We start from the raw sequence: 20,967 nt of genomic DNA, 5'->3' as shown, positions 1-20,967 counted from the left end.
TTTAATCTACATATATTACCTTCCTTACACATATATACCTTCCATGTATTCATGTATCTTCATATTTATTACTGTGCTTCTAATTCAGCATATCCAATATACAACCCTATATCCTCTACTGCCACTTTCATTCCATTGAAAAAATATATATTACACTTACCTCTTCACAGCAGCCGTCTCTCCTCCATCGTGACGTCTATCCTCAGCTTCTCTTCCTGACGTGTCCCAGAAGCAGGAAGTACACGGCCTCCCCTAGGAGATGTGGTTCAGTGCTCAGACAAGGGCTGGGAGCTTGTGCATGTTCTCCACCCAGGCTGTGCAATACAGCCAGACGGAAAACAAGCTGAGTGTGCATGACTGTGTGGCCGGCCAAACCAACATTTGCACTTAAGAGCATGCCCGCCACTCCTACCACAGCTGACTGTGACTACAGCCAAGCCCCACCTGCCCCAATAGTGGCTTCAGCACTGAGAAATAACATGATAATAACATTGTGTTATCATTTGATTTTTCCTTTTTTGCACCGCTGGAAAGCAGTGGGGCAACGTTCCTCCCCCTTAGCAGAGGAGCCGCTACTGCCCAGTGTACACTCACGAGTACACTCCAGAGTACGCCCCAGAGTATACTCCAAAATACACCCCAGTGAGCACTCCAGAGTACACCACAGGGTATACTCCAGAGAACACCCCAGAGTATTCTCCAGAGTAGACCCCAGTGTACACTCACGAGTATACTCCAGAGTACATCCCAGAGTACACCTCAGAGCACACTCCAGAGTGCACCTCATAGCACATTCCAGAGTACGCTCCAAAGTAAACTCCAGAGTACACACCAAAATACACCCTAGTGTACACCCCGCTGTACACTCCAGAGCACACTCCAGAGTACACACCAGTGTACACCTCACTGTACATTCTAGAGTACACTCCAGAGCACACTCCAGAGTACAATCCAGATTCCACACCAGGGCACACTCCAGAGTGCACCTCAGTTTACAGCCCAGAGTACACTTGAGAATGCACTCCACAGTACATCCAAGAGTACACCCTGGAGTACATTCCAGAGTGCACCCCAGTGTATACTCCAGAGTATGCCACAGAGTACACTTCAGAGTTCATCACAGAGTACACCCCAGAGTACACCTGAGAGAACACTGCAGAGTACACTCCAGAGTACACCCCAAAGTACACCCCGGAGTACACTCAGAGTACACTCCCGAGTACACCCTGGAGTGCCCTACAGAGTACATCCCAGAGTACACTCCAGAGTACACCCCTGAGTACAACCCGGAGTACACTCCAGAGTACACCCCGGAGTACACTCCAGGGATCACTGACATAATATCGTGGGACATAATATCGACTACCAAAAATATCGGCGACAAAATATCGACAGACAGAATATCGACTTTGTAGCTACAAACAGGTAAGTACAAAAATATTGAGTAAAAAATAACGTTTACAAAAATATAGTTTGTAAAAATATCGACTTTATTAAAAACAATGTTAAATTAAATTAATATTAAACATTATTTACTAAAATATATTTAAAAATACTTAAATCACCTTATAATAATTAAATAATTAATTAAAGTTATAAAAAAATGTTTACAATCATATTTGTTAAAACATATATATATATATAGTAACATAATATAATTGAAAAATATCCAATATTATTACCGTAGGATAGCGGAAGTTTAAAATTACTATTCCCGCTCCAGAGAATGCAACAGTAGATAAGGCGTTGGATAGCGTAGAGGTCAAAATTACTATTCCCACTCCAGAGAGTGCAACAGTAGGGAAAGCGTTGGATAGCGTAGGGGTAAAACTTACTATTCCCACTCCAGAGAGTGCAACAGTAGGGAAAGCGTTGGATAGCGTAGGGGTAAAAATGACTATTCCCACTCCAGAGAGTGCAACAGTAGGGAAAGCGTTGGATAGCGTAGGGTAAAAATTACTATTCCCACTCCAGAGAGTGCAACAGTAAGGAAAGCGTTGGATAGCCTGGGGTGAAACTTACTATTCCCACTCCAGAGAGTGCAACAGTAGGGAAAGCAGTGGATAGCATAGGGGTAAAAATTACTATTCCCACTCCAGAGAGTGCAACAGTAGGGAAAGCGTTCGATAGCGTAGGGGTAAGAATTACTATTCCCACTCCAAAGAGTGCAACAGTAGGGAAAGCGCTGGATAGCGTAGGGGTAAAAATTACTATTCCCACTCCAGAGAGGGCAACAGTAGGGAAAGGGTTGGATAGCGTAGGGGTAAAACTTACTATTCCCACTCCAGAGAGTGCAACAGTAGGGAAAGCGTTGGATAGCGTAGGGGTAAAAATGACTATTCCCACTCCAGAGAGTGCAACAGTAGGGAAAGCGTTGGATAGCGTAGGGTAAAAAATACTATTCCCACTCCAGAGAGTGCAACAGTAGGGAAAGCGTTGGATAGCGTAGGGGTAAAAATTACTATTCCCACTCCAGAGAGTGCAACAGTAAGGAAAGTGTTGGATAGCCTGGGGTGAAACTTACTATTCCCACTCCAGAGAGTGCAACAGTAGGGAAAGCAGTGGATAGCATAGGGGTAAAAATTACTATTCCCACTCCAGAGAGTGCAACAGTAGGGAAAGCGTTCGATAGCGTAGGGGTAAAAATTACTATTCCCACTCCAAAGAGTGCAACAGTAGGGAAAGCGCTGGATAGCGTAGGGGTAAAAATTACTATTCCCACTCCAGTGAGTGCAATAGTAGGGAAAGTAGATGCTTCATATAATATTTAAAAATATGTATATTAATATGTATAAAAAAATAATTAAAAGTAATTACCACTTTAATATAATATAATAATTAATTAATTACAAATACTAATTTAATTTAATCATTACAATTAGTTATCTATTAATACTAATTAATTACAAATTAACAATTAATTAATTAGTAATTAAACAGTTACTTAACAATTAAAATCTAATAAATACACAAAAAAATTACATATGTAATTAGTTATAATTAAATTACTTCTCACCTTATTCCCCTATAAACCCACAACCCGCTACAGAATTAAATTACACAAAATTCAAATAACATTAAATTCTTTAATTAAATTACATTATAACATAAAAACACGTTTAACACATAAAATACACTATAAAAAATTCGATATTATTAAAAGTTCGATATTTTTCTTAACCTATATGATGTCTATATTCTGTCCATTGGATATTCTGTCCAGCCTATATTTTGTACTCAATATTATGTCCAGTCGATATTTTGTAGTCAATATTTTGACTGTTTACATACTCCAGAGTACACTCCAGACTACACTCCAGAGTACACCCCGGAGAACACCCTGGAGTACACTCCAGAGTACATCCCAGAGTACACTCCAGTGTACACCCCGGAGTACCCCCCGGAGTACACTCCAGATTACACTCCAGAGTACAACCGGAGTACACTCCAGAGTACACCCCGGAGTATAACCCGGAATACACTCCAGAGTACACCCTAGAGTACACCCCGGAGTACATTCCAGAGTACATCCCAGAGTACACTCCAGAGTACACCCCAGAGAACACTCCAGAGAACACTCCAGAGTACACCCCAGGCAAAATCCAGAGTACACTCCAGAGTACACTCCAGAGTAGCCCCGGAGTACACTCCAGAGTACACCCCAGAGTACACCCCAGAGAACACTCCAGAGTACACTTCAGAGTACACCCTGGAGTACACTCCAGAGTACACCCCAGAGTACACTCCAGAGTACACTCTAGAGTACATCCCAGAGTACACCCCGGAGTACAACCCGGAGTACACTCCAGAGTACACCCTGGAGTACATCCCGGAGTACATTCCAGAGTACATCCCAGAGTACACTCCAGAGTACACTCTAGCGTACACCCCAGACAACATCCAGAGTACACTCCAGAGTAGCCCCGGAGTACACCCCAGAGTACACTCCAGAGTACACCTCAGAGAACACTCCAGAGTACACTTCAGAGTACACCCCGGAGTATACTCCAGAGTTCACCCCGGAGTACACTCCAGAGTACACTCCAGATTACACCCCGGAGAACACTCTAGAGTACACCTCAGAGTGACCAGCCTGACCTCGTCAGTGCCGGTCGCTCAACCCGCCGCGTGGCCCCTCCCGAGGTCACCCGGTCCCCCTGCCGCCACCACCTGCTCGTCGCCGCCTTGCCTCCACTGTGCCCCTGACTGCGTTCATCTCCCTGCGTTTGTCTGTGTCGTTGCCGCCTTGCCTCCGCTGTGCCCCTGATTGTCCGCGTTCGTATCCCTGCATTGTGTGTGTTTTTGCCACCTTGCCTCCGCTGTGCCCCTGATTGTCCGCGTTCGTATCCCTGCATTGTGTGTGTTTTTGCCCGCTGTCCCCCTGACTTTGTGCCCCTGATTGCCCGCTGTTTAGCCCCCTGCCTTTGGTTGTACCTTAGCCTCCTAGCGCTTCAGCCGCTGCTCCACCCCGCTCCCTGCCGCTGCTGCCCCGCCCCCCTCGTCATCTGAGCCCTCTCCCATTCGCCACCCCGCTCCCACGTCCCAGCTGCTCCTCCCTCGCTCCGCCCCCTCCATTCTCCACTTATGGCAGAGTCCACGCGTACACGCAGCGGGCGCGCCGATTGTGCGCCAAAGGCGAAACCCGTCTGCGCCCGTCCGCGCCTGGACCGCGCCTAGCGCCAGACCCCCTAGCCCCCTCAGATGCCAGCCCACCCGCCGGACTTACGACGCCGCCACCCTCAATGCACTCAACACCGACCGGACCCCCGGCTGCTGCCGAGACACCCCAAGACGCACCCACGGACCCTTCGCCTGCCAATCCTGCAAGTTTTCCTGCATCCGGAACTGTACCGCACCTGCCAAGCCGAGCACCAGCAGCAACCACCTGAAGTGCATCCTGCTCAACACCTGCTCCAACCATAGACACGCCGTGGAACTCTGGAACCTGCTCGACACCACATCCCCAGACGTCGCCTTCCTCACGGAAACAAGGATGAACGCCTCCTCAGCGCCCGACATCGCCATCGCCATCCCGGACGGATACAAGATCACCCGGAGGGACCGCGTCAACCAGACAGGAGGAGGCATCGCCATCGTCCACAAGAACACCATCCGCATCACGACCGACTCCGACGACACCCTCACAACCGTCGAACATCTTCACTTCCAGATACACACTGACCCCAAGACCACACTCAGAGGCACCCTCATATACAGACCCCAGGACCTCGCACACAATTCAGCGAAGACATCGCAGACTTCATCAGCCTGCACGCCCTCGCCTCCACTGACTACATCCTCCTAGGGGACCTCAACTTCCACCTGGAGAACAACAATGACAACAACACCCCCACCCTGCTGGACAACCTCGCCAACCTCGGACTCAAGCAACTGGTGAACACCCCCACCCACTACCCCGGACACACCCTTGACCCAGTCTTCTCCTCCAGCAAGAACATCTCGTTCAGCCACTCCACCGGACTCCACTGGACAGACCACAGCTGCGTCCACTTCAGCTTCAGAAAGACCACGACTCACCACCACCCGCAACAGATTCCCCGTAGGAACAAGATCACCACCGACCAGCTTACCACATCACTGAGCCAGAACCCTCCCGCCAGCTCAACGGACCCCAACCAAGCAGCCAACAACCTCACACAGTGGATCACAAACTGCGCTGACGACCTCGCACCTCTAAAAAACCATCCCAGCAGGCCCGGCAGCAAGAAAGCCTCCTGGTTCAACGATGACCTCAAGAACTCCAAGAAGAACTGCCGTACCCTCGAGAAAGCCTGGCGAAAAAACCCGACTACAGACAACATGACCGCCCTCAAGCACGCCACCCGCAAACACCACCAGTTGATCCACACCACCAAGAAGACAGCATTCAAGGAACGAATCGACAACAAAGCACACAACAGCAAGGAACTCTTCCGCATCGTCAAAGAGCTCTCCAACCCCAGCGCCGGAAACAACAGCATCACTCCCTCGCAAGATATCTGCGACTTACTCGCCTCGTTCTTCCACAGCAAGATCGCCGACATACACAACAGCTTCTGCGCACAGACCACGCACCCAACCACCGAACCGACACCCCCCACGACCACCCACCGCGACTGGACCCCGATCAGCACCGAAGACACCATCCACACGATGAACACCATCCACTCCGGATAACTAAATGACCCATGCCCCCACCACGTCTTCAACAAGGCCGACTCCGTCATCGCACCCCAACTCCGGGACATCATCAACTGCTCCTTCAGCACCGCCACCTTCCCGGAGAGCTGGAAGCATGCCGAATTCAGCGCCGTCCTGAAGAAACCATCAGCAGACCCCGCCGACCTCAAGAACTACCGCCCCATCTCGCTCCTTCCCATTCCTGCCAAAGTCATCGAGAAGACCGTCAACAGACAGCTTGCCGCCTTCCTCGAGACGAACGGATCCCTCGACCACTCGCAGTCCGGCTTCCGCGCCAACCACAGCACCGGGACCGCCCTCATCGCAGCCACTGACGACATCCGAGCCCGGCTCGACAACGGGGAAACAGCGGCCCTCATCCTCCTGGACCTCTCTGCAGCATTCGATACTGTCTGCCACCGCACCCTAGTGCAGCGCCTCAGCAACATCGGAATCCAAGAGAAGGCACTAGAGTGGATCATCTCGTTCCTCACCGGAAGAACCCAGAGAGTCTGCCTCCCCCGTACAGATCCAAGGCCACAAAAGTCATCTGCGGCGTACCACAAGGATCATCACTCAGACCCACCCTCTTCAACGTCTACATGAGCCCCCTCACAGCCATCGCACACCAACACAATCTCAACATCATCTCCTACACCGACGACACCCAGCTGATCCTCTCCCTCACTAACGACCCAGCCACCGCAAGAACCAACCTACACGAAGGAATGAAAGACGTATCTGAGTGGATGATGAACAGCCGCCTGAAACTGAACTCAGACAAGACGGAAGTCCTCATCCTTGGATCATCACCCTCCGCCTGGGACGACTCCTGGTGGCCCCTGCCTGGGCAGCGCACCCAAACCAACGGACCACGCACGCAACCTGGGCTTCATCCTGGACTCCTCCCTCTCGATGACCAGACAAGTCAACGCCGTCTCATCATCATGCTTCAACATCCTGCGCATGCTCTGAAAGATCTTTCGATGGCTCCCCACCGAAACCAGTAAGACGGTCACACAGGCACTCGTCACCAGCCGACTGGACTACGGAAACACCCTCTACTCCGGAACCACAGCCAAACTCCAGAAAAGACTCCAACGCATCCAGAACCCCTCCGCACGACTCATCTTGGACATTCCCCGACACAGCCACATCTCCGGACACCTGAGAGACCTCCACTGGCTCCCCGTCAGCAAGAGAATCACGTTCCGACTCCTCACCCACGCACACAAGGCCCTCCACGGCCTGGGCCCCAGGTACCTCAACAACCGCCTGACCTTCTACACTCCCACCCGCCAGCTACGATCGACCAGCCACGCCCTTGCCGCCATTCCACGCATTCGAAGAACCACCATGGGAGGAAGATCCTTCTCCTACCTGGCAGCCAAGACTTGGAACTCCCTCCCCATCCACCTCCGTGTGACCCAAGACCACCTCTCCTTCAGGAAGCAACTCAAGACCTGGCTGTTCGAGCAGTAGCGGACCCCCCTCCCCCAAGCCCCTTGAGACCCTCTGGGTGAGTAGCTCGCTATACAAATCCCCTGATTGATTGACCCTGGAGTACACCCCGGAGTACATTCCAGAGTACATCCCAGAGTATACTCCAGAGTACACCCCAAAGTACACTCCAGAGTACACTCCAGCGTACACCCCAGACATCATCCAGAGTACCCCCGGAGTTCACCCCAGAGTACACTCCAGAGTACACCTCAGAGAACACTCCAGAGTACACTCTAGAGTATACTTAAGAGTACACCCCAGAGTACACCCCAGAGTACACTCCAGAGTAACCTCCAGAGTGCACCCCAGAGTGCACTCCACAGTACATCCCAGAGTACACTCTAGAGTACACTCTAGAGTACACCCCAGAGTACACTCGGAGTACATTCCAGAGTACACTCCAGAGTACACCCCAGAGTACACTCCAGAGTACACCCCGGAGTACACCCCAGTGTACACTCCAGAGTACACTCCAGCGTACACCCCAGACATCATCCCAGAGTACACTCCAGAGTACACCTCAGAGAACACTCCAGAGTACACTTCAGAGTACACCCCAAAGTACACTCCAGAGTACACTCCAGCGTACACCCCAGACATCATCCAGAGTACCCCCGGAGTTCACCCCAGAGTACACTCCAGAGTACACCTCAGAGAACACTCCAGAGTACACTCTAGAGTATACTTAAGAGTACACCCCAGAGTACACCCCAGAGTACACTCCAGAGTAACCTCCAGAGTGCACCCCAGAGTGCACTCCACAGTACATCCCAGAGTACACTCTAGAGTACACTCTAGAGTACACCCCAGAGTACACTCGGAGTACATTCCAGAGTACACTCCAGAGTACACCCCAGAGTACACTCCAGAGTACACCCCGGAGTACACCCCAGTGTACACTCCAGAGTACACTCCAGCGTACACCCCAGACATCATCCCAGAGTACACTCCAGAGTACACCTCAGAGAACACTCCAGAGTACACTTCAGAGTACACCTCAGAGAACACTCCAGAGTACACTTCAGAGTACACCCCAGAGTACACCCCAGAGTATACTTGAGAGTACACCCTGGAGTACACTCCAGAGTACATCCCAGAGAACACTCCAGAGTACATCCCAGAGTACACTCTAGAGTACACCCCGGAGTACACCCCGGAGTACACTCCAGAGTAACCTCCAGAGTACACCCCAGAGTGCACTCCACAGTACATCCCAGAGTACACTCTAGAGTACACCCCGGAGTACACCCCGGAGTATACTCCAGAGTACACCCCAGAGTACACCCCAGAGTACACCCTAGAGTACACTCGGAGTACATTCCAGAGTACACTCCAGAGTATACCCCGGAGTACACCCCGGAGTACACCCCAGTGTACACTCTAGAGTACACCCCAGAGTACACCCCAGAGAACACTCCAGAGTACACCCCAGTGTATAATCCAGAGTACACCCCGGAGTGCACCCCAGAGTAAACTCAGAGTACTCTCCGGTGTACGCTTCAAAGTACACCCTAGAGTACACCCCAGTGTATACTCCAGAGTGCACCCCAGAGTACACCTCTCAGTAAACTCCTTAGTACACCCTACAGTACACTCCAGCGTCCACCCGAGAGTACACTCCAGCGCAGTAGCCTCGGCTCATTGGCTGTCAGTCAGGGGCCTTGAGGAGGACAGGTATATCCCCAGTGTCCAAGTGAAGTTGTAGGGCTTCTGGACCCTGCTGCAGCAGGGCAGTGGGACAACGGCTGAGCACTGATTGAAACCTGCTCACGACTGGCATCACCCTCAACTCAGAAGTCCAAATAGCCTTGAAAAACCATCTCCTGGCAAGTAAAAGTAAAATGCTGTCTTCTGCCCACATTGCCATCAAGCAATGAAGATATCTTTACCTCTATTAGCTTTAGTTTTATGTCTGTATGTAATTCTTAGACCTTAAATGACAACATCTGGAACCAGTACAGAGGAACCGCTCCGTCATAAGCACAGCGCAACTGACGCTGGTGACGGAGCGGTGCGTCACCAACATGCGCCCGCCACATTTCCGCCCGCCCCCTTAGCACTGCGGCGGAATAGCCGCCGCAGTGAAGGAGTTAAGCAATGGCGTTGCAAGGAGGGGGCAGGGGGGGCGGTACGGGGTTTAGGAGGGGCAGCCCCCGCCAGTCCCGCTCTTACCTTCGGCCGCCGCAGGAATTGCCAGCACACCTCCCCCTCTGCTCTTCTGCTCTTCAGACGGCCACTGCGGGGCAGTGAGCTCAGGGGCCGCCACGTGCGGCCGCAAGTCTAGCTACACCTAGGCATGGGCGGAAAATCCGTTCCGCTCGCGGATTTTGCGGATTTTCGGGAAATCCGCAATCCGCGAGATTTGCGAATTTCCTGAAAAATCCGCAAATCCGCGAGCAGCGGATTTTGCTTGCACTGCTCGCACTGTTCGCGTGAGTTCGCGCCCCGCGAATAAGTGCGAAATTGCAGAAATACGATTTTAGCAAAACTGAAAGTAACTACTTACCAGGTTCAAAAGTTCAGGCTCATCATTAGTAGCCATTTCCTGTAGTGCTTCCTGAGGGGCCCCTCCAGAGTTCAGTTGCCAGTTGCAACTATTATGTGACCCTGCTCTGAACCTCAGAATAGTTACACATATGCCACAAAGGTCCTGAATTACAGCTAAGGGAGACAAGCAGGAGCCAGGCTGGAAGTTAAAATCCATTAATCAGCCCCTAATTCATTATTGTCAGTTGGGGCAGGGCAGGTGTTGTAACTAATTTTGCAACAATGAAAGCACTTAGCAAGTGCAAAAGATCACTAATCAGGGCGCACTAAGGAAGCAGGTGCCAGCTAAAAAAATATTCTGTGACACATTAATCAGCCCCAAATTAATTCAGGTCACTTGAGGCAGGGAAGGTGTGCTTTGCTTTGCCAAAAATAATGTACACTGGACAACCAGAGGGTGTGGTGATGAAACAGAGGGTGGCATGGGTGGGCCAGAGGGTGGCATGAGTAGTCAGAGAGTGGCAGTGGTGACAGAGAGTGGCAGTGATGAAGAAGAGTGTCCCAAACAGGTTGGACATGTAGAAACAACAAGTTCGCAAAACTTGCGACCCGACAGGTAAGTTCGCAAATTGCGAAATTGTAAAAACCCTCGCGAACTGGCAGAAACACGGGCGAACACAAAAAAAAAAAAAAATCCGCAAATTCGCGGGAATTCGCGGATTTTGCGGATTGCGAGTTTGCAAATCCGCAAATTCGCGGATTGCCAATCCGCAAAATCCGCTCATGCCTAGCTACACCACTGTATTTAAGTATCATGTCTGGGCTTCTGCGGACCCTTAAATTGGGGGTGCAACAAATATCAGGCCTGAAACAGGGATGCCGTTGTATACATGTCTGTGAGCGTTGCTCCGTTATTGTTCCGTAAAATATTTATGATTGAAATGTTCTGCCTGCCATGAACACATACAATGTTAATGGATATCCAGAAGCGATTTGTTAGTTTTCTGGACTGTTTGCAGCACTTCACTACTTGTCCACTAGAGGGCAGAGCAGGGCATGTTTTCACGATCCACTTTGACCCAGTAGATAAACAACGGAGGCCACAATAGGACATTTCAGGTCATGATGTGAAGGCATCCAGTGGAATGTGATAACTTTTTAAAGTTTTAAAAGTGTGCTTTTTAAAACGTGAAAATTGAAATTTTAACCTGATGTTGCACTTACTCTGTCTCACTACTGCTAAGTGAAGGCACTTCTCTTTGTGCAAAAACGAGCGCTGGAAAGGGCGAAATCGCCGAGCTTTCCAACGCCATTCCCCACGCCCTCATCGGGACACGCCCACTCAGAGGCCACGCCCCCCCCCATCGTCCTTCCACCATAAAAATGTGTATGGACCGGAAGCGCAGCGGACGAGCGCAGCGGGCGCGACGATTGCGCGCATAAGGCAAGCTCGTCTGCGCTCGTCCGCGATCAGGACGCGACCGGGGCCGGTCCTCCTGCCCGACCCACCGGCCATAACATCGCTCCATACACCTGGACCGATCTGCTGTCTCTTAGACCCCCTCGCTGCAGGACCCACTCTTGCTCTCTCCTGGACGCCCAAAGCCGAGACTTTGTCTGCAAAATTTGTCATTTCTCTTTGCCATCCGCTGGCTTAACACCCCGCCCAACCCACGCCCCCACCTCAGCTTCAATTTCTAGTGCTCACCCCCCGTTGACTCTCAGATCTGCACTTATTAACTGCAGATCTTTGACCAAACATGCCTTTGACATCTGGCAGTCCCTCCGAGATAACAAGTGGGATCTGCTTTTCCTAACGGAAACATGGCTCAATGACACTACGAATCCCGCCATTTCCCTTGCCTTACCAGAGGGTTACAGTATTAGCTGTGCCAATAGATCTAATGGCAAACCGGGAGGTGGTATTGCCCTAATTCATAAATCCACCTGGACAGCTTCCTTCCCCCCATTTGACCACATCGACTGTATAGAAGGTTTGCCTTTTAGCATCCAAACCTCACCGTCCTCCTCCTGTTCGGGAATACTCATTTATCGTCCCCCTCACTCTAACCTTTCGCACCTACCGGTTTTGACGGACTATATTATCCAGCTCAGTACACGTTACTCCAACTTCACCGCATTAGGAGACTTCAACCTCCATGTCGACAATGATTCCTGCCCGTACAGTAGTCAATTTATCTCCATGCTAGCGGCCTGTAACCTAGTCCAATTAATAACCTTACCCACGCATAATGCGGGTCACACACTGGACTTAATCTGCTCCAATATCTCTTCTATCCGGGTGGCCCCCCCCACCCCGGTTACCTGGTCTGACCATTTCTTTATCTCCTTTGAGATTGATATTCCCCGCCTCTGCAGATCTTTTATCACGCCTAAGTCTTCAGGAAGAAACTGGAGCCGCATCACTTTGGATGCGCTCCAGAAACATCTCAGCAACTCCCATCCCTGCCTGTTAACCGACCCCGACCAAGCTATTAACAACCTAGATACATGGATAAGTCAGGCCTTAGATGCCCTGGCCCCCTTAAAACCCGTCAAATCTTACAGGACGGCACCTTCAGCCCCCTGGTACTCCAACGAACTTCGGCAGAAAAAGGCCTTCTGTAAATCTCTTGAACGCCGCTGGAGACAGAACTACTCTCCGGACAGTAAAGCCATCTATAAAACTGCCCTCAAAGACTATCGGAGAATGATAGAGGAGCACAAACGGAACTTCCTGGCCTCTAGAATAAAACTCGCCAGCAATGAAGCCAGGGAGATCTTTAACATTGTTAGATCCTTCACAGATCCCGCCGCGTTGACTAGATCTCAGCCCGCCTCACAGGCACTGTGCAACAAGCTTTCTCAATTTTTTGAGGACAAAATTGAGAACATTCAAACATCCTTTCCCCCTTCTATTACAGAAGGAGACGATGAGCGATCCACTCCTCTCACACCATCGTCACTTTGCCTGACCGAATTTGCGGTAATATCGGAAGCAGATTCTATGACTGAGCTCCTCAAATGTAAATCAGGCTCCCCTAACGACCCTTGGCCAGCCAAGGAATACAAAAAACTGGCACCCCTACTTAACCCCTACTTAAATCACATCTGGAATGACTCACTCCGTACAGGATGCTTCCCTACCAAATGGAAGCATGCCTCCCTGGTCCCCATTCTGAAGAAACCCAACTTGGACCCAGACCTCCCCAGCAATTACAGGCCCATTTCCCTCTTGCCTGCCCCAGCTAAGATCTTGGAAAAGCTGGTTCATTCCCAATTGGCTAGTTTCATCGAATCCAACGGGCTCCTCCATCCCTCCCAGCATGGCTTCAGGTCGGGCCACAGCACGGAGTCGGCCCTCATTGAAATGGCCGACTCTGTGAGATGGACGCTTGACCGAGGGTCAAGGGCGGTGTTAGTGCTGCTGGATCTTTCAGCAGCATTTGACACCGTCTCTCATAAGATCTTGCTGAGAAGGCTGGAGGACTTAGGGCTGGGCGGCTCTGTTCTAAAGTGGTTGTCATCTTACCTGTCCAATCGCACCCAACAAGTTTTCACCCCTCCCTTCACTTCCTCCGCCAGGCCACTTAAATGGGGAGTCCCACAGGGCTCTTCCCTTAGCCCCCTTTTGTTTAATGTTTATTTCACCCCTTTGGCTAAGCTGATCTCCCAGACTGGGATCAAATCCACATCTTACGCTGATGACATCCAGCTACTTTTCACGTTCGATACCCCCTCTGCATCTGCTTTCGACCCGCTGAAATCCTGCCTAAGAGACATTTCCAACTGGATGGATGCCAATTCCCTCCGTCTCAACGCAGGTAAAACGGAGATTTTGTTTTTCAACTCTCCCTCTCCCCTGGATGCCAGCCTGTGGTGGCCTGAAGACCTGTGCCAGGCCCCCACGCCTAAAAACTCGGTGAAAAACCTAGGAGTACGCTGGGACACCCATCTCAGCTTTGACAGCCAGGTACAAACAGTTGCAGCCTCATGCTTTGCCAAAATCAGAACAATCAAACGGCTCATTAACTATCTGCCGGAGGAGTGCCGCAAGACTGTGATCCAGGCATTAATCATATCCCATCTCGATTATGCCAATGCCCTTTATCTCGGTATCACAGCAGGCCTATGTTACAAATTGCAGACGGTTCAAAACGCCGCCGCCCGGCTGGTGGAGAGAATTCCTGCTAGACATCATATCTCCCCTCACCTCCGTAAACTCCACTGGCTACCCATTGCGAAAAGATGCGTCTTTAAAGCAATGACGTTGGCTTTCCGTGCATCTAAAGGCAATGGCTCGGCCCATCTTAAAAATACTCTTCGCCCTTATGTTAAATCTAGGGCACTACGCTCCAACTCCTTATTTTCCCTAGAAACTCCCCGATTTAAGCGTTCCCGTGCTGGTGGAAAAACCTTTGAGGTTTGTGCCTCCAAGCACTGGAATAAGCTTCCGTTAGCTCTTCGCACATGCCAGAAAGAACCAGCATTTCGTAAATCCCTTAAAACCCTTCTTTTTTCTTCCTAGTTTGGTACCTCTGACCTGTCCCTCTAGTTCTCAGAGTCTCCCAGCGCCGGGATGCCCCGTTGGGGCCGCTGCGCGCTTTACAAAACACACTAATAATAATAATAATAACTAGAGGCAAAATTGAGCCACGACCAAACCAGGTTGAAAAGCAGCAGCATCTGGATTAATACAGAGGGCTCTGCCCTCCAGTGCTAATGAGTAACCACAATCATCGATTACTAGAGGTAACTGTAACTCCTAGGGATCATTTGAAACCACAAACTGGGTCCAGTAGCCCCCCTTCTCATTATATGTGTACCTGCGCCAGATTAACACTCTTTAAACACACGACCTCCTTCTTCGCATGTGTCAGTGTCTGTTTTACATTTTATTAATGGCATTTACCACTATGGTGGCAAAATGCAAACGGGTGTAGTTTGTGCTCAGCTTGTGAGAGCGGCAAATGCTAAAACAGGCTTAGATACCATAAGGGTCCATTTTACCATCAGCACTAGAGACTGAATGACCCCACTTATACTTGGCCTCTCTGCTGAGAACATCCGGAGGCAGCGCCAATACGAGGAATTCTACCCAATGTTTCATATACCGGGCTCAGACCAGCTGCACTGGTTGTCAGAGGTGGGCTAACAGGAGTCAAGAACTCTGCCCCACTTCATGAGCTTATATTTGCAACTAGGGCTGCCTTCACAACAGTGCCAAATTTGTAAAAAAAATTATTATAATAAGCGCTAGGGCCCACATCAGGAGCTTGCACCCCCCATTGCCCGTCATTGCTGCCAATGACACTGTTAGCACAACTACAAACCATCACACTCCTTAAACTGTGACAATTCAGACTATTCCAGGACCCAAAGCTATAAAAATAGCTTGGGTGGCAGGTATTAGTAGTTTGTAAAGTATATTGAATTAAGAAACAACTGTTGTTGTGCTCATCTCTAAAATAGACAAACAGCGCCACCATGCGGCAGACTGTCATAAGCATCAGTGTTGACCATTACTTGCCAGTGCCAAGCACCGGAAACCACCGGCTCAAATTAAGCACTGCACAGCCTGAGTATATGCCACTCATGTGATGTGCTTCATCCAATGACCAATCAAAAGTGAGGAGGGCAAGAATGACGGAAGCAGGGCCAGGAAGAGAGAAGTATTTCTTCATTATAAACATTTAAGATAATTTATTTTCATAGTTAAGGCTTACATTTACCAAACTGCATGTAATTTAAAAACAATGTCAAACATTCACCCCTGTACAGAGATCTGGGCCTAAATCCATTGCTGTTTTGCTCCCCATGCCATTCCAATTTAAACTCAGTCATATGCAAATCATTCTTGACCCTGTTCCTCATGGGAATAGTCCAGCCCAAACTGCCAAGCCAGGTCTTCTCTGGACCAGAAGCGAGCATCCTGAGACTGGTTTCGGGGTATCACTGATCATCACCCAGGCTAACTTGAAGGGTGCTATGCACAATGTAAATCTATAATAGGATGTGGTAAACTGTTCTGAGGTTCTGTATATGCCAGGATTCTTGCCATTTCTAATAGTGCACATGTCACGCCAGGTCCCTATTACCAGGATCGGATTAAGATCACAATTAGGCCCGGGCACTCTCAAGAAAGTAGCCTACATTCTCTGAGCACCCCTTTCAAGGATCACCATCTGTTTAGTCTCACTGGAATCTGGCCGATTATTTTTTGTTATAGATTTTTATCGTGTGAATTTGGCCCAAAGTCAGTGGAGCAATGTACATGAGCACCAGTTACATTACACAAGATCAAATTCATTTTAATTTTCGGTATAGAGATTAGGGGCCAGATCTAGAAGCCCTAATACGAATCGGAAACGGCTGATTTCGGCCGTTTCCGACCGGTATTTTAGGGTTTTCAGATGTAGGAGGCTGAAAATACAGAATCGGTATATTTACCGATTCGGTAAAATTACCGATTCGGTAAATTACCGAATCGGTAAATATACCGATTCTGTAATTACAAATGTAGGTGGCACAGTTTACAGTGCCACAGGCCCTTAAGAGTCGGTATTTTACCACCCAATCCAATTGGGTGGTAAAATACCGAATCCAGGTGTGCATGCACATGTGTGCATGCACACCTATGCCATGTGACAGACAGTCTGTGTGCCCCATGGCACACATTCCTGTATTTGGGGTGCTAGAGGGTGTCAAAGTGACACCCCGTGCACCCTTGCTGGAATCTGTATTTACCGAATCGGTAAATACCGATTCGGTAATGCCCATTGATTCCTATGGGCTTTAAGGCCCATAAGAATCAATGGGCATTACCGAATCGGTATTTACAGAATCAGTAAATACCGAATCTTAACGATTCGGTATTTACCGATTCTGTAATACCTACATTCCCCCCCCCCACCCCCCCCCCCCCCCCTCTATTTTACAACTTCTTAAATACCGAATCGGTAAAATTCGGTATTTACGAAGTGGTAAAATAAAATTACCTACATCTGGGCCTAAGTGATTTGCCCAAAATCACACGATGTTGAGCTGACTCTAGACTCAAACCTAATTTCAACGTCTGCAACTCAGACCATAGTGCAATTTTATGCAACCCACTCCTCTCTCCAAACAAGTCCTAATAGACACAGGGTTAGAGGTAACAACACCTGGCTGCTACAGAGGTGACTTCTCTTACTCACCCGCTCCCCAGCCAATTATAGCCTCTGGGCATTTACCAGGCAAGGGAGGTGTCAAAAAGCACATTGCTGCTGCCAAATGGAGATAGTGGGGGTAGGGGAAAATGGCCCAATAAACCCTGCCCACCTGTGAGGCCCTTGCTTACATTCCACCCTCTCTGCACCCGCCATGGCCTAAAAGTGATGACCCGGTGGGGGATAGCACTGCTTCTGGAAGGGCCTGCTAGGCAGGGCACCAAGGTGAGAATGCCCCACAGGCTAAAGCAACACCTGGCCCCCTTTCTCAATTTACAGCACGACAGGGGAGTGACCCAGATACTGGCCCCACATTAAAGTGGCCTGGGGGGACTGGAAAAGAAAGTCAGTCTCTTGGACCAGTTTATGAAGGCCCCAAAAAACCGACCCACAGGTGACCCTGGGGCACGGGCCCACTGGCCAATGCCTCATTGCCTACCTTCCCAATCCAAGCCTGCATATTACACTTTTTCAAGAGTATAGGGTGGCACATGCAACAAACCTACAGCCCAGCCAAACAATTTCAAGGTTTCTCTGAGAGATATGCGAAGTGAGGGGTGTGTGCAGATGGGAAGCACAGGTCGCCTAAGGTTGAGGGCGGGTTAAAGGACCAGTTGTTTTACTAATCCTTAAAGGGTGATCTGCTAAAGGTGAGAAAAGCTCCTTTAATTACCTCATTCTGCTTCTTTGCTTGCAGGGACATGAGGAAATCCACTACAGCCTCCTGGAATTCCCCATGGCAGAGGGCAGAGCAGAGACCCCCAGAGCTCCTGTGAATGGCCCTGTTTACTCAGAGGTATCAAGGAAGACTTAAAGACCCCAATTCACCCCTCCTTCATGCTTCAGAGAAGAGTGCCTTCTACTTACATGTACCAGAGAGGAACTGGAGACCCCGCCACCCACATACAGGGCCTGATGTATCAAGAATGACCTAAAATAGCTCCTCGACACATCCTTTGGACAACAGCACCCTCCGCCAGAGTTATAAGGTGTCAATGAAGATTTAAAGACACTCATAAGTCTCTTCGGAGCCCTAGAAAACAGTACCTTCAACTTACATATATCAGCGAGGAACAGAGGAGTCGGCCTCCCACAAACAGTGCCTGATGTATCAGTGAAAATAGCCCCCACACACATTACATTTGGACATCAGCACCCTCTACTCAGAAGAATCAAGAAAGACCCTCAATACTCTCCCCGGAGCTCTAGACAACAGTAGACAGTGGCTCCAACTTTGAAAAATAAAAGAGGAAGTAAAGCCCCTGCCACCAACAAACAGTCCCTGCATTCAGATGCACCATGACAGGCCTAAGAACAACCCCCACAAATATCCGGTACTGTTGTCCAGAGCTCCAGGGAACAGCACTCTCTACTTAGAGGTACCATGGAAGATCTAAAGACTGCCCAGAGAGCCAAAGAGAACAGTTCCTTCTACTCAGGAACAGACCTGCAGACACCACCCCACCAGGCGCTCCAGAAAAGAGCTCTCTCAAGTCAAAGAATCAGGAATCTCTGATTACCTCCTACATATCCCACCAAGAGCTCTGCAGAACAGCACCTTCTTGTTGGAGGCATCACGGAGGACCACAAAAAGCCCACATCCTCCCAGAGCCTCCAGAGAACAAGACCCTCTGTGCAGGGCTTTCAAAGAACACCTTGAGAGGGGAAACAACCTTAACAACGCAGTCAAAACACTGCAATACATTTACATCACTGCTTTTACAACGCAAGTCGTTGCCATGAGGGCGCTCTAGACTAAGGAATAGTGTGATTTACTATTCCAACACCTTCCCTACTGTACGTAGGCTGGAGTTGGAATAGTAAATCATACTATTCCTAAGTCCAGCGCACTACAGGGCAAGTCGCTGTAACGACTTGTGTTGTAAAATCAGGAATGTGATGTACCGCGATCTAAATGATCGCGTTGTAACATATACATCCCATTGAGAGTTCCAAAAAACAGACTCAGAGTTCTCTCTCTCTCTCTCTCTCAAGAGAGAGAGACCTGAAGGAGACCCCTACCACATCCCCAGCTCCACAGAACAGCATCATCCATTCAGAGATATCACAGAAGACCCCAAAACACCCCACATACTCCCAGAGCACCCAGAGAGCAAGACCCTCTGCTCAGGGCTTTCAAAGAACACCTGGAGAGACCCCAGAATACCACACTCCGCGCTCTCTCTCTCCCTCTCTCTCTCTCTCTGTAGGAAAAGAGAGACCTGGTGGAGACACCCGCACACCCACAGCTCCACAGAACACCACCCTCTACTGAGAAGTAACAGGAACCTGAAGATCCCCTCCCCCACCACAGCTCCAGGTAATGGCACTCTCCACTCAGAAGTGTCACGTAAGACCCTCAAGCAAACTTCCAGAGCTGCAGAGAACACCATCCTCTAATCAGGGGTGCCCAGACACACCCACAGACCCCCACCCCACCTGGCACTGTAGAGGAGAACCCTTTAAACTCTGAGGTATCGACGATTACTGGTATACCGCTGCTCTAGATATATACATTATATGCGTTTATATATTTTCTCCGCTGTGCATCCATGAAGCCATGGAATAGTTGTGTGCCATGCATTTGTAGAATTTAGAATAAGGCAGCATTAGGTTTAAAGAGTCAGTTACTGTCTTGGGGCCGCCCAGGTTGGTCCTATATTGAATGTAACGTTTTGAATAAACCTTCTTCTACGGATCAGCTTTGTGTTTCGTGCTATGTTTCACAGGAAACAATGTAATTGAAGGGCCGAAGGCCATTATAGTTACTCTGGCCTCCTACTGAGTGGGCAATATCATGAAAGACAAGGGACAAGCAATGCTTAATTTGTAAAAACATATTGGCAGGGCCCTTGTCACGAGGTCGCTGCAGCTTGCACTATTCATTGCCCGTGACATCACTGCCAATGTCAGTATCAATGCAACAAAGAACACAAAAAGGTAGGAGGAGGGCCTGAGGGATTTTAAAGACCAAGACACATTCCCTAACTACATGTAGAAAAACAAAAGAGTGTCAGAGGGTCTATCCAGTCTATGTGTGGGTCATTAAACTAACAGAACAGTGTCAACTCATCTAACCGTGATAGAGAGAATTGCTGGATACCAGTGATCACTTACAGGATATCCATCAGTCACCACACGGAACCGCCCTTCATCATTTGGCATTCCTGTTAGTCACAATAATTGGTACGCCACTGGCTCAAACAAGGGGGGGGTCAGTTGGTGTAACCTCCCAAGAGCCAGGTGGCGGCCAAACAGTGGTAGAGTGTCACAAACTACCCATCAATTCGTTTGGTGGGTGACTGATTTGCAGTGCTGTGAAAAAGGGTGTGTGAAAGAGGTGAGTTAAAATGTATAAAATTGGGTGAGTGAGCAGAAATAAGGAAACTTTATTAGGTTCTATGCTCGCTCCGCCAATATTAAAAAAGCAGCATAGGTAGATTTAACAAATATCTACTCTGATATCAAATTGGTCAACATGTTTCAGCAATATACTAGGGACTATCGAGTCCATTGCTTTCATCAGGACCGGTAAACGTTAGAATGCTACTGCAAATAGTGAAGTGATAGATAAAAAACTTATTTTAGT

At 49.3% G+C, this 20,967-nt stretch overlaps 1 protein-coding gene across 2 annotated transcripts in view; it reads left to right on the top strand.

Annotated features, from left to right (window-relative positions):
• Nucleotides 1-20,076, top strand: part of LOC147717891 (cell adhesion molecule CEACAM5-like) — a 145,783-nt gene extending 125,707 nt beyond the window's left edge. For both annotated transcript variants that reach the window (XM_086924661.1, XM_086924662.1), the window contains one exon: nt 18,076-20,076. In XM_086924661.1, the coding sequence (XP_086780787.1) occupies nt 18,076-18,192 (117 nt within the window). In that variant the 3' untranslated portion in view covers nt 18,193-20,076. The remainder of the gene's footprint in view (nt 1-18,075) is intronic.
• Nucleotides 20,077-20,967: the final 891 nt, after the last annotated feature.

The sequence above is a fragment of the Lissotriton vulgaris genome, chromosome 5 (assembly GCF_964263255.1).
Source record: "Lissotriton vulgaris chromosome 5, aLisVul1.2, whole genome shotgun sequence".
In the NCBI taxonomy this organism is placed as follows: Eukaryota; Metazoa; Chordata; class Amphibia; order Caudata; family Salamandridae; genus Lissotriton; species Lissotriton vulgaris.
The sequence above is the reverse complement of the archived record's forward strand: the minus strand, read 5'-3'. Positions and strand labels throughout refer to the sequence as shown.